Here is a 13,802-nt window from a genome sequence, read left to right on the forward strand (position 1 = left end):
GTCCCGTGGGCCCACGTGGCCAAGCACAGGGCCCTGTGTGTGCCCCTGAGGCGCAGCTCTGCCAGGAGGCAGGCAGCGTCCTTTCCCTCTGGGTGGCCCGTGTCCGGTGTCCCCACCCTGTGGTGACTGGAGGCCGCGGCCCTGGCCAGTGTGGCTCTCCTGGATCTGGCGGTCAGTGTGGGTCGCTGGAGGAAGGGGACAGAGTGCTGGCCCTGCCGTTTTGGTCTTTGGTGCTTTACTCCAGCCCCTGAGTCAGTGAGGCAACTTCCTGCAGGTCCCAGGCGAAAGTTATCCGGGGGGAGGTGGAGGGCGGTCGCGTCCCCGTCCTGCAAAGCATTAAGATCTTCAGCGTCTCAGAGCCAGGTTCGATGCTGGCCGCTGGCTCTGGATGGATCCGTCCCTGGATTGCTGCGGGCGTGCTCCTGGGCGGCGGGGTTCCTCGGCATTCCCCGAGCGCCCTGGCTCATCTCCCGGGGGCGGGAGGGGTGACGGGTGTGGGCTCGGGGTCCGCGAGGGCTGATGGGAACTCTCTATGCCTTCTTTCAAAGCATGTGATTTTCCCCGGTGCTGGCGATGAAGCGATTTCCGAGTACAAGTCCGTGATTTACTACCAAGTGAGACAGCCGCGCTGGTTTGAGACCGTCAAGGTACCGTTTCCATGGTCCTTCGCTCCCTCGGGCCCATGAGGAATCGCTCCTTTGCACCCTGAGGAGGTCCCCACCTCCCACCCGCCGGGGGCAGCCCGCCAGCGGGCACCCTCAGCGGGCTCCGCGGCGCCTTCTGCAAAGTCGTTCAAGGCTGCCAAGGAACCATGCTGGCATTTCTTGGAATATATTTACTCTCATCTCCTTCTGGACATTAAAACGGGACTTTCATGGAGACAAATGACAGAGTCCTTTAAAGATGGATTTCGTCTTTCTCTTCTCGGTCTGTTTTATGTGTGGCATGCTGTCTTTGCACCAAATGGAAAAACATAGAGGTGACGATACAAAGGGGACATCCCTGAGGAGACAGATCCTGCCACCGGGGTCGTGGTGCCCTGAGGTTCTTAATACAGCCTGCCAGGCGCCCCCGCAGCCCCCCGAGGTGCACCAGCCCCCACACCGTGGGCTTGGGCGCAGAAACGCCAGCCAGCAGCGGGCTCAGGAGTACAGGTGTCAGCTTGTAGATTAGGGACAATCTTCGCTTAAAGGCAGCATGTGTTAGCTCTTTTTCCTTTTACCGTGAGTCACCAAAGGACAGCCGAGGGCAGGTCCCCATGGCTGTGGAGGGAACACAGGCACCTCTGGATCGGGGCTAAAAACAAAAATGGCAACTTTCAAAAATAGACTCTTCACAGTGACAGGACATTTCAAAAAAAATGCAGCGGTCTTGCCCGGTCCACTTAGCATCCTGGACAATATTATCTTGCGTAAATTTTCTGAAACCTACAGGGGGTTAGGTGTTCATGTATCTTCACCCTGCGGCGTGGACACGTGTAGCGTTGTACAGGTGCATCTTTCCTGAAGGTGCCGCCACAGGTGCTCAGACATCCCCTTTGATTCTGCAGGTGGCCATTCCCATCGAGGACGTGAACCGCAGTCACCTCCGGTTTACCTTCCGACATCGATCTTCGCAGGACTGTGAGTCACCACACCCTGGGTGGTCCCATGGGTTTCATGCCCTCGCTCTGGATTGTTCTAGAATGTGGTCGTGCCCTTGCTCTGATTGTTCTAGAACGTGGCTGTGCCCTCGCTCTGGATTGTTCTAGAACGTGGTCATGCCCTCACTCTGATTGTTCTAGAACGTGGTCATGCCCTCACTCTGATTGTTCTAGAACGTAGCTATGCACTCGCTTTGATTGTTCTAGAACGTGGTTACCGTGACACTAGGAGTTTGTTTCCCAGGGGAACCTCTTCCTGGGAAATGAGGAGCTGGTCATGGGAGACCCTTCATTTCTTCGTCTTTCCAGTGACGTGCACTACTTCCTGCTCTCCCCTCTCAGGCTCTCTTGCCCACTTGCTTTGAGATGCTCTTCCGTCCACCAGAAGAGTCACTGAGATCTAACCCGTGGGTTTCAGAAATGCTCTTTGCGTTGGAGTCAAGAACCTTGAGACCTTTGTGCCTTTGCTGGCAGCTGCTGGTGCCTGGAGCTCAGGCAGACCTTTTCTTGTCCCTGTTGGTGCAGCCTTGGCTGTGGTGCCAAGACTTTGGGAGGAAAGAACAGGTGTTCCAATCACTCACCTTCCAGAAGGATGTTTGCCTTATCACAGGTGTTGAGTTCATTGTCTGCCAAGGACGTAGCCCTGGGCTAGACACTAAGTACAGTGTCCCAAAAGGAAGATAGACCCCCGCCCTTCGTGGTCTGTCTCCATCTGGCACTGAGTTAGGATTTGGGAAAAAAGTGACAGTGGGGGTTGGCTACAGTGCGGTGGCATCAAGGGAAGATGTGGTCTGGGTGGGTATTTGTCACGGAGGACCCCATGGGGGCCAGAGCCACACAGGTGGGGGTTCTTACAAAGCCTTGGCTCTGGGGGTGGCGCCCCTGGACAGCAGAAACTGGTGGTCGGAGCACCTGTTTGGACATGTTAACTAAGTGTGATGGCGCGGGTGCGCTCACTACATCCCGTGGCCGGGCCTCGCCGCGACGCCGTGTAGAATCAGTATCATCCCTTCCTGTGTCACAGGTGAGGCTCCGAGACTCTGCCTCAGAGGCCCAAAGTCACCTACGGGTCCCTGGAGGGAAGGGCTGCGGTTCACACCCCAGCCCGTGTGCCCCCATGTCACACTCTCCAGCCTCTGGTTTATACCCCAGCCTGCGTGCCCCCATGTCACGCTTCCCAGCCTGTGGGGAGCGACGAGGCTTTTGCCGTCACCTGGTCTTTGTTTAGCACCTGCTGTGTCCACAACTCACCGAGCGCGTTCTCCTCTTGCGGACCTTGGGTGCGGGTTGAGGCTTGAGACCAGCTTGCAAGAGACAAGTGGAGAAGGGCAGCCTGGGGGTGTCCCTGAACCAGACAGGTGCCGGGTGGGCAGGGGCGGGACCATGAATGGGGGACACTTTGGGGCAGGGGAGTCCTCTGCCCTGGGCTGGAGGGCGAGTTGGGCCGGCACCCACACGCCAGAAATCGGAAAGAGCAGGGGTGGGAGGAGGCCGAGCTGAGCGGGCTGCGGGGGAGGATGGGCCGGGCCCCCACTGCGGGGCAAGGACAGAGTCCTGGAATCCGTGGAGGACCTGTCTCAGAAACACGCCCTTTATAACAAGCTCATTCTCTCTAATTAATAGATTACACCAGGGCAGAGGGATTTCTTCTGTAGCTTTTTAATTTTCAGAATCCTTGTTTTTCTTGTCAGTTTTACGTACTCGTTATAGACACGATGCTATCACCGGACATACCGTGACACATTTGCATAACTAATAAAGTCTCCCCGGCCACAGCTCGTGGGGTTTGGGAAGCGTGTCGCGCATTGAGAAGTGTGATGCTGACGAAATCCTGAGCGTTCGCTGCAGGAGTGATGCAGGCCACCCTGTGCCTCTGCTGCGGCCTTGGCTGCGACCCTCTGGGTCTGAGATGGAAGGAACTGAAGCCACGCTGCATCCGTGCCCACCCTCCACCCCCCCCCCCCAGTGCCCCCAGCAAATACTAGCTGCTTTACTCCTCGAGGAAGCAAGGGACGGCATTGCTCACGCTGGGATCTGTCTGTGGGGCTGGAAAGTTTAGTGCTGACGCTCTAATATATTTCTGCAAATCACTAGCGATTCCAGATGATCAGCTGGTGTTGTGCATGAATGCGGGCAGAGGTGTGGCTTCCGGGGCCCGCCTGAGCCTGCCAGGAGCCGAGTTTCCCTCCTTTATAGGGGCTCGGGTGGGTGGGACACGTGGCCTTCTCCTGTGGCCCCTGACGTTTTGTTAATTTTTTGTCTGCCTCGTAGTGACTGCTAGTGAGCTTATAACCAGGAGCCCATTTCCTGGGTGGGAAGATGCAGAATTAGGAATAAAGGGTGCACTTTAAAACTTAGGACCGGGGAAGCCCTTGCTGACAGGTATGGCCGTGTGTCCTGAACCATAGCTGCGCTCATGCAGACCTGTTGTTGTTGTTTTCATCGCGGCCCAAACGTAAAAGGATCCCTTCTTTCTCATTTGCATACTGAGATGTTTTACATTTTCTAGCCCCTTTTCACAAAGTTAACTTTTTCATTCCTAAGGTACATAGTTTTTGCTTTTATCCCCCCCTTTGTCTTGGTCGGTCCGTCCGTCATCCATCTCATTAGCTGGCATTTATTGAGCACCTACTATGTGCCGGATCCTGGTGGATGCCAGGAATGCAAAGATTTAATGAGACCTTCATCTCACACATTGGCACCTGAGAGTAAATATTTTGAGCCTCTGAGTCAAGGTGGGTGGATGTATGCTTTTTGACCACTGTCCTTTCACTTCTAAAAACACAATCTGGGAGTTCCTGTTGTGGTGTAGTCGTTAACGAATCCGACTAGGAACCATGAGGTTTCGGGTTTGATCCCTGGCCTTGCTCAGTGGGTTAAGAATCTGGCGTTGCCGTGAGCTGTGGGATAGGTCACAGACGTGGCTTGGATCCCATGTTGCTGTGGCTCTTGTGTAGCCTGGCAGCTACAGCTCTGATTCAACCCCTAGCCTGGGAACCTCCATATGCCGTGGGAGCAGCTCAAGAAAAGGCAAAAAGACAAAAAAAAAGTAAAAATAAAAAATAAAAACACAATCTGGGCTATATATACTTTTAAAGGTATTTTCTAGCTCTGAAGCTCAGTATTTCCATGCTGTATTCAGATGGCGTTGTGGGAAATTCATCACAAATCAGTTTCTTCTGTCCAGACTTCTCATCTGTCTCTACCTATCTGCTGCCTGCCCCTCGGGGAACCCTCACTGCCCACCACTCACCAGCCATCCTGGCTTTCAGCCCCCAAACAAATTGGGCTCGTCTCACTTGAGCACCTCTGTATTCAATCACCTCTTTTCCTGATAGGTTTCCGTCTTGCATCGTATGCCGTCCGTCTTCTCAGACCTTTTCCAGCCACCCAGCTGGGTGGTCCCTGTTCCCACTGTCACCCTTCATCCAACCACCAACGTTTGTTTTCTTTGTGATCTGAATGTGTTTGTTGGCATCTCCCCAACTACGACAAATATTTATTGGGTACCTAATATATAGCAGGAACTGTTTCACGCACCGGGGAAACAGCACTGAAAAAAACATACAGCATCTCTGTCATGCAGAAGTCCAGCGGATGAAACCAATAGTAAACAACACATTCACACACGCGCACACACACACACACACACACACACACACTCTCTCGTCACAGGCCTGGTAACCTGGGCGTGATCAGGTGGGCTGTCTTTCTCCACGTGGGCAGCCACAACACGACACCATAGCCTGGGTGACTTAAACGACAAGAGACTTACCCTCTCACTGTTCGGGAGGCTGGGAGTCTGAGACCAGGTACGACGAGGCCGGGTTATGGGAGGACCCTCCTCTGGGTTGCAGACGGCCGCCCTCTCGCCGTGAGTTCAGGGCTCAGATGGCCCCTTCTTAGTATAAGGGCACCTGTTCTGTGGGGTCAGAGCCTCACACTCATGGCCTCACTGAGCCTGAAGCACCTCCTTACCTTAGACCTTCTAGTCACACTGGGGTTAGGCTTCAATGTGAGGCTCTGGGGACACAATTCAGCCCATAGCAACTGTCAGGAAAAAGCCATCGGTTGAGTGGGAAGCAGGTGACCAGGTCACCCACCGTCCTGGGTAGGCTAGTCACTTCAGAGCAGGTGACCAGGTCACTCACTGTCCTGGGCAGGCTAGTCACTTCGGAGCAGGTGACCAGGTCACCCACCGTCCTGGGCAGGCCGGTCACTTCGAAGCAGGTGACCAGGTCACCCACTGTCCTGGGCAGGACGGTCACTTCGGAGCAGGTGACCAGGTCACCCACTGTCCTGGGCAGGCCGGTCACTTTGCAGCAGGTGACAAGGTCACTCACTGTCCTGGGCAGGCCGGTCACTTCGGAGCAGGTGCTACTTGGGCAGCACTTTGTTCAAAGGGAGGGACTGAGTCTCGCCCACAGATTCTGGGGGAAGAACGTTCTCACCAAAGAGAATGAGATTTGACATCCGGGGGTTTCGTCCACCTGTCACTTACCTGGTGGACGGTGTGAGGTAGGAATCCATCTATGTCGTTTTTCCGTGTCGGCATTGCCCTAGGGCAGGGTCTGCCCCCTCCGGTGGCCTCTTGCCACGGCCTGTGTTTTCATACCCCGTCCGTTCCCATTGGCCTGCGGACCCGTGTTAAAAGCCCCCCGTCAGCTCTTGGATTTCAGCACTGCAGGCTTTCCTCCATGTTCCTCTTCAGAACCGTCCCCCTGCTGTTGGCTCTTCGCTCTCGAATCGGTTTTCAACTCCCGAGAGGAAACGCTCCCGTGAGATTTTGACTGGAACTGCTTTGAATTTAGACATCCGTTTGAGCACAGCTGACCCCTTCCCACGTGGACCCTTCTCTCTCTCCGTCTCCGCACGCTGATCCCGCCACAGAACGTTCTCGGGTCTCTAGCTCCATGTAGTTCTCCTTACGTTAACCGCTGTCCACACCGTGTCCTGATTTCGTGCGGAACGGCAGCCCCCGTCGCCCCCGACGGTGTTATTTTGGTCGGGATGGCCATTGAGAAGGGGTATTGATTTCCATTGCAGCTAAGGACAAGTCTGAGAAAATATTTGCCCTCGCTTTTGTGAAGCTGATGAGATACGACGGGACCACCCTGCGTGACGGGGAGCACGATCTGCTCGTCTATAAGGTACGTGGTGTGCGCCGCTCACGCGGGTCCCGCGTCCCGTCCCCGCGGGGCTTCCCTGCCGGAGCTGGCTCGTCCCGGCTTTTTGGTGAGCCAGCCTTGCTCTCTGGCAGCATTTCCTTATGCAGACATTGCAGATGACCAGCTTCTGTGTTTGTAATGAAAGCATAGTTGATTTACAGTGTTGTGCCGGCTTCCACTGTACAGCGAGGTGACCCCGTCACACATACAGGTAGACATTCTTTGTCTCATGGTATCTTCCATCGTGTGGGTGACCGGCTTTGTCGCTGTTCCTAAGGAAAGAAGGTGATAAACAACAGCACACGAAGGGCTGTTTAAAAAAAAATAATCTGTGACCTCGTGCCCCTTGCAGCAACACGGAAGGACCTAGAGGTGATCATGCCAAGTGAAGTACGTCGGACAGAGAGACAGACAGCATATGCTGGCACCCGCGTCTTGGGAATGTAGTAAAAAATTAATACAAAAGGACGGATTGACGAAGATAGAAACAGACTCCCAGTTGTTGAAATCAAATTTATGGGTTCCAGAGGGGGAACGTGGGAGGAGGGCATAAATTAGGAGGTTTGGATTCACAGACACACATGACTACATATAAAAACAGAAAACTAACAGGGAACCTACTGCATAGACCAGGAAACTCTACTAACCTGGACGGGGCAAGAATCTGAAAAAGAAGGGATGGATGTACATGTATCACTGATTCGCATTGCTGTACACCTGAAACGAACACAACGTTGTAAGTCAATACACTCCAATAACATTTTTTAAAAAGTTAAAATAAAGACTCCTCTGTGCACATGGGCGTTCCCATTGTGACACGGTGAGTTAAGAACCTGATGTAGGGTCCATGAGGACGCAGGTTCAGTCCCTGGCCTCGATCAGTGGGTTAAGCATCCAGCGTTGCTGGAAGCTGTGGCGTAGGCTGGCAGCTACAGCTCTCATTTGACCTCTAGCCCAGGAACTTGCATATGCGATAGGTGTGGACTTTTTAAAAAAAAAAAAAGGAAAAAAAATTCCCTGTGAATATGAATCTACAGGAATAAGAGACATCCTTAAAACAAGCAGTTTAGCAAATGATTAAGCGCACATGTGATGGTTGCAAGGATTACGGATGGAAAGGGACCAGACCCAGTGCATGTGGTCGTGAATTGCAAAGTTGGACATGTTGTTGTGTCATGACACCCACAGGCTGAAGCCAAGAAGCTGGAAGATGCCGGGACGTACCTGAGTCTGCCCTCCACGAAAGCCGAGCTGGAGGAGAAGGGCCACTCGGCCACAGGCAAGAGCATGCAGAGTCTGGGCAGCTGCACCATCAGCAAGGATTCCTTCCAGATCTCAACGCTCGTGTGCTCCACCAAACTGACGCAGAATGGTGAGTGTGGCGACAGAGGCGTGTTCACCCCTGTGCTTATTTCTCCCTCAGCCCATCGCGCTCCTGCTCCCTGCTGCGTGCCGGAGGCTTCTCGAAGGTCTGCGCCCTGCCTTCGAGTCCTTCTCACCGTCCTCCGTAATGGCCCACGCAGACGCCCCTGAAGGAGCAAAGAGGAAGGCGGTGACATTCGTCCTGCTTTGACATTCATGTTCTGATGTTGCTCTAAAGCTTAACCTTAAGGAGAGGTAGAGCAAAAATGGGCTTATTTATTTTAATTTTTTGGCTGTGCCCATGGCATGCAGAAGTTCCTGGGCCAGGGATCGAACTCAAGCCATTGCAGTGACAATGCCAAATCCTTAACCACTAGGCCACCAGGGAACGCCTAAAGATAATAGTGTTTTAAAATTTTTTTTTTGTCTTTGTTGTTGTTGTTGTTGTTGCTATTTCTTGGGCCACTCCCGAGGCATATGGAGGTTCCCAGGCTAGGGGTTGCATCGGAGCTGTAGCCACCGGCCTACGCCAGAGCCACAGCAACACGGGATCCGAGCCTCGTCTGCAACCTACACCACAGCTCACGGCAATGCTGGGTCCTTAACCCACTGAGCAAGGGCAGGGACCGAACCCACAACCTCATGGTTCCTAGTCGGATTCGTTAACCACTGCGCCACGACGGGAACTCCTTAAAAATTTTTTGATCGCGCCTGCTACATGCGGAAGTTCCCGGGCCAGGGATCAAACCCGAGCCACAACAGTGACAATGTCAGATCCTTAACCCGCTGCACCACCAGGGAGCTCTGGGCTGACTTTTTTTTTTTTTTTTTGCCGTACTCAGCATGTGGAAGTTCCCAGGCCAGGGACTGAATCCGAGACACAGCTGCAGTAAGACCAGATAGTTAACCCCCCACGCTATAGTGTGAACGTCCTTTAAAAAAAAGCTTTTTGGCCAAGGGAAGTGAGCAGGCATCAGGGAAAATCCGCATGATTTAGAATCAGATCGAAGCGCTGGGCTTGAGCCCGGACCCTGTGCCGATAAGCTTGGGAGTGACCTTGAACTCTGCACTCGTTCCGCTCATCTCTACACTGCTTATAACCCCCCTGCCCGGAGGGCTGTGGGAGGCTCCGGGAGTGGTGCAGGGTGAGGTCCCCATCCCCTGTGTCTTCCGCTCTCCCAGCTGTTCAGTGGGATAATTTCCAGTTTTACAAGTTGGGCTTGATGGCATGTCCAGTCCCCTGAAGGTGAGACAGGGTGCCGTTGCTGATGCTCTCGTGCCACCGTGCAGCCTTACTGTAGCATCAGAGGGTTTTCAGGTTTCCCGTGCCGGTTGGCCAGGCTGCTCCGAGGCGTCTGCGGCTAGCAGCTCCCCCCCACTGTGGCTGTCGGCCAGGGACCCTTCTGATTCAGAGCACAGCACCGGGTCCAGGCAGAGGCTCCTCGGCGCAAATCCCACGCTGAAAAACAAGTTCCCCCAGCGTGCCGGTCTCACAGCTGTGCAAAGCAGCCTTAGGCTGTCTTGAAACTCAGCTTGAAAACCCCATTTTTTTCCTCTTAGCTCCCAGTAAAGGTTTTGATTAGTCACGTCTGCGGCTGTCATGAACTGTGGCCCTGGGGGTTGTCCCTGAATCTTTGGCTGTCGTCATAGTCTGGACTTGAACAGGATGACCACAGCACAAAAGCACCCCCATCTTTTGGCGGCGCCCGCGGGATAGCAGAAACTGCACCAGCCCTGGGTGTGCAGGGCCTGTTGAAACGCTCCCCGCCTGCCGCTTCCACCCCCATCGCGCTGGGCTCCACAAGCTATGCTTTCTCACCACGTGTCTCACGCGTACCCTGGAGGCGGGGAGCAGGTCATTCTGAGGCTTGGAGGCCACTGGGATGTGTCTTTCCACCTGTCGTCATCACGATTTGCCCCAAGCATCATGATCCCCCTGGCCTGTGGTTGTCGTAATCTCTGTGCGCAGATGAAAACCCTTCCCCTGCATGCACGGGGGCTGGGGGGGGGGCGGTGAGAGGAGGTGGGGGAGATGATGCACGGGAGCTTGTGAGTTTCATGCCCGGGGAGCATGCTGTCAGCAAGGTGGGTGCTGGTTTGAGCCCGGGTTATAGAAAAAGGATGACCCTGTAGGCCAGACGTTTCTCTCCGGATGTGGCCCCCATGGTCCACCAGCCTGCTGGCTACTCCATCTAGGGCCTCACTTAATTAAAGGCAGCCTCCCCAATGGACACTTAAGCTTCGGCTGTGTCCTGCCGCCTTCACTGTGTAGGAAGCTCCCCTCTCAGATGTGGTCATCTCTTAAAGCACGTTTGGAAGTTGTTTTTTGGAACCTGCATCTGTTTGCCCCATCAAAACCGTGTTCTGGATAGCAGCAGGTTGTGAGGCCCTCCCACAGAATCTTTCCTAACCCACACGTCCCTGGAGAAGAGGACCCTGGATTAGGACGTCCTCAAGGTGTGAAGTCACAGTAATTTCCCAGGGAGATGAGCTGACCCCTCCTCTTACCTCCAAGCTCTTGGAGTCTCGCCAGATGCTGGGGGATCCTCTCCCTGACACCGAGGGGCACAGCATCCTGGTCTCCGCAGCAGCTGTTGCCAGGCAACCGGGAAACTCCGACGTGATGCCGCTCGCTCAGAGTCAGGGGGATGCGTCTTTTGCCGTTCATGTCACACCAGCCAGCGATTCCTCTTTTCGGGGTGGCGGCGTGGCAGGTGTGTGCACGATGGAGCGGCCCCAGTTGGCCTCTGGCATCGGGTCCCAGATTCTCATTGGAGGCAGTCATTTTTCTGAAACTGTGATTTGTTACCACCAAGTTCCATGACTTAGGGAACAGCCGGGGCTGAATTATTCGAGGTTTGTGTTAAACTGCTCTGTCCTCAGCATTATCCTAGATGCTATGAGGGGTAGAAAAGGAACTAGAAGGTACGGTTCTCACTGTGTGATTAGAGAAGTCGCGAGAGAGAGCTGACACGGGCCAGACCTCATGGGTGGCTCCCTGGGGGTGAGAGGGGAGGAGGAAGGCTCGGGGGCTGGGCAGGCTCCCCTTCGTCAAAGGTGTTCGTCCACTGCTAATGCTGGGTCCTTTCTCAGAGTCACAGTACAGACAGAAGCCTCAGCCTTTTTATCCCAGTTGCCACTAACTTTGCATGCGTGGCATCCAGATGAGTAACTTAGTCTCTGTGAAAAAAAAAATTGGTGGTAACTCTTCGGGGGGGAGCTCTCCCTTAACGCTGGGCCTGAGAGCCGAGTGTCGGGGCAGGACGGAGCCATTCTCATGCCTTTTCACTTAGAAATGAAGACACGTCCGCGTTCGCAGTGAGCAGCTCGGCCCTCCGGTTCCCGCTCACCTCCGCGATGGGCCGCCACTGTTGGTCTTTCTCCCCAGTATCAGGCCAAGTGTGTCCTCCTCGTCTGGCATTGAATTCTTGCACCAACCCCGGGGCATAGGGCACACTGTACCCATTGTACAGATAGGCCCGTCGAGGCGCAGGTACCTGTCCAAGGTCCCGCAGTGGTGCCCAGCTGGTGTCTGAGTCTAAGCTGCACATATTCCGCCTACCCTAGGATGTGATTCCCTTTGCCTTTCCCTGTTTTTGTCTCTGTCCTTCATTATCTGGGCTTGGGGGTAAAGTCATACAAACGGGGGGGGGGTGTGTTTGGGGCTCATCGCACACGTAGGCCCTTGTGTGCTTCAGTCCCTAAATTACAATGGGTACCTTGTGTTCCCTGAAATTCTACTTCTTGCCAAAATTTTCTTTTTCTTTTCTTATGAACTAGGGCTTTTCTTAGGCAGACAGTTTCTGTAGCAGAAGTTCATTCCCTATGAACATAAGCCGTAAATTAGATGCTTTGTAATTGTGTTTTTTCACATAACGGGATATGATTTCAAGTGAAAAGCGTGTAGGCCCACATCATTTCCTAGAGATGTTTTGGATTCTGTCTTCATGCCTTGAAAACAAAGTCATTTCTCAACATCCTCTTTCCACATTTAGTCTGCAAAACCAATACATTCGACTTGTGATTTTCCTAGGAGCAAACGAACATATAGAAAGTCATGGAAGCCTAGGCGAAGGTGGCAAGCCCAGTGCAGCAGTGGGGTCTTTTGGGGCCAGGGCTCCTGTCCCCTTTGGGGACTGCTATCTTGCATTCTCAATACTTGAATTTGTGTTTTTTGTTTTATGTTATTTGATCCTAAAAAAAAAAAGAGTCTTGGAGTTCCCCTTGTGGCTCAGTGGGTTAAGACCCCAACTAGTATCTGTGAGTCTGCAGGTTCCATCTCTAGCCTCGCTCAGTGGGTTAAGGATCTGGCATTGCCGCAAGCTGTGGCACAGGTCGCAGACCAGGCTTGGATCTGCCGTTGCTGTGGCTGTGGTGTAGTTGGCAGCTGCAGCTCCAATTTGACCCCTAGCCTGGCAACCTTCTGTACACTGCAGATTGACCATAACACACCCCCGACCCCTTCAAAGAATCTTATTCTCAGACAGGAAAAAAAACACTTGGGAGAAGCTTCCAGAACAGCCTCTCAGGCCTGCTGCTTCTCTGGTCTGCCTTCTTGCAGATTGGAAGGTCCAGGCCTTCTTTTGGAGGCTCCCAAATGCCTTTTGAAGCTTCTTTGTGGGAATCACTCCCTGGTCAGTGGAGCTGGAAATAATGAATTCAGCCACACCGGGCAGTCACAATGTTGCTCAAGGATCAAAATATTTATCTGGCCAAGTTTCCAAAGAGAGTTGCTTTTGCTGTTCCAAAAATTATGTGGCGGGAGACGGTCTTTGCTGCGAGGAACTGATTTTCGCCTCCTGTTTCCAGTGGACCTGCTGGGGCTGCTCAAGTGGCGATCCAACACGAACCTGCTGCAGCAGAACTTGAGGCAGTTGATGAAAGTCGACGGGGGCGAAGTGGTGAAGGTAACGCGGCCCCCACAGGGTTCTGGCTCTTTTGTCGTCCTTAACGTGTGTGAGTGAACACATGTAGACCAAGCCTCCCGAGATGGTACCCGAGCCCCTCCGAGATGTTGCGGGTCTGGTTCCAGACCCCCGACGCAGAGTGAGGCATGTGGATTATGTGGTTCCCTGGTGCATATACGAGTTTCATCTACACTGTCGTCTGTCAAGGGTGTGGTAGCGTCAGGTCCAAGAAATGTGCAATGTAAAAGGGTAGCCGTCAAGAATCTACTGTTTACGGGGAGTTCCCTTTGGGGCTCAGAGGAAATGAAGCTGACCAGTATCCATGAGGATGCAGGTTCGATCCCTGGCCCTGCTGGTGGGAGCTGTGGTGTGGGTCATAGACTTGGCTCGGATCCTGCATTGCTGTGGCTGTGGCGTTGGCCAGCAGCTACAGCTCCAATTCGACCCCTAGCCTGAGAGTTTCCGTTTGCTGTGGGTATGGCCCTGAAAAGCAAAAAAAAAAAAAAAAAAGCACTTCTGTTTAGGGGGAGTTCCTGTTGTGGCTCAGTGGAAACGAAGCCAACTAGTATCCATGAGGGTGCGGGTTCAATCCCTAGCCCTGCTACTGGGTTAAGGATCTGGTGTTGCTTTGATCTGTGGTGTAGGTCGCAGACTCGGCTTGGATCTTGCATCGCTGCGGCCGTGGTGCAGGCTGGTAGCGGTAGCTTGTAATAACCTATAAGG

At 53.6% G+C, this 13,802-nt stretch overlaps 1 protein-coding gene across 2 annotated transcripts in view; it reads left to right on the forward strand.

The window, feature by feature from the left end:
- Positions 1-13,802, forward strand: part of DOCK1 (dedicator of cytokinesis 1) — a 535,081-nt gene that overhangs the window by 100,484 nt on the left and 420,795 nt on the right. For both annotated transcript variants that reach the window (XM_047760279.1, XM_047760280.1), the window contains exons 15-19: positions 549-647; positions 1,550-1,622; positions 6,689-6,792; positions 7,999-8,182; positions 12,982-13,079. In XM_047760279.1, the coding sequence (XP_047616235.1) occupies positions 549-647; positions 1,550-1,622; positions 6,689-6,792; positions 7,999-8,182; positions 12,982-13,079 (558 nt within the window). The remainder of the gene's footprint in view (positions 1-548; positions 648-1,549; positions 1,623-6,688; positions 6,793-7,998; positions 8,183-12,981; positions 13,080-13,802) is intronic.

Source organism: Phacochoerus africanus, chromosome 15, assembly GCF_016906955.1.
Source record: "Phacochoerus africanus isolate WHEZ1 chromosome 15, ROS_Pafr_v1, whole genome shotgun sequence".
Taxonomy (NCBI): Eukaryota; Metazoa; Chordata; class Mammalia; order Artiodactyla; family Suidae; genus Phacochoerus; species Phacochoerus africanus.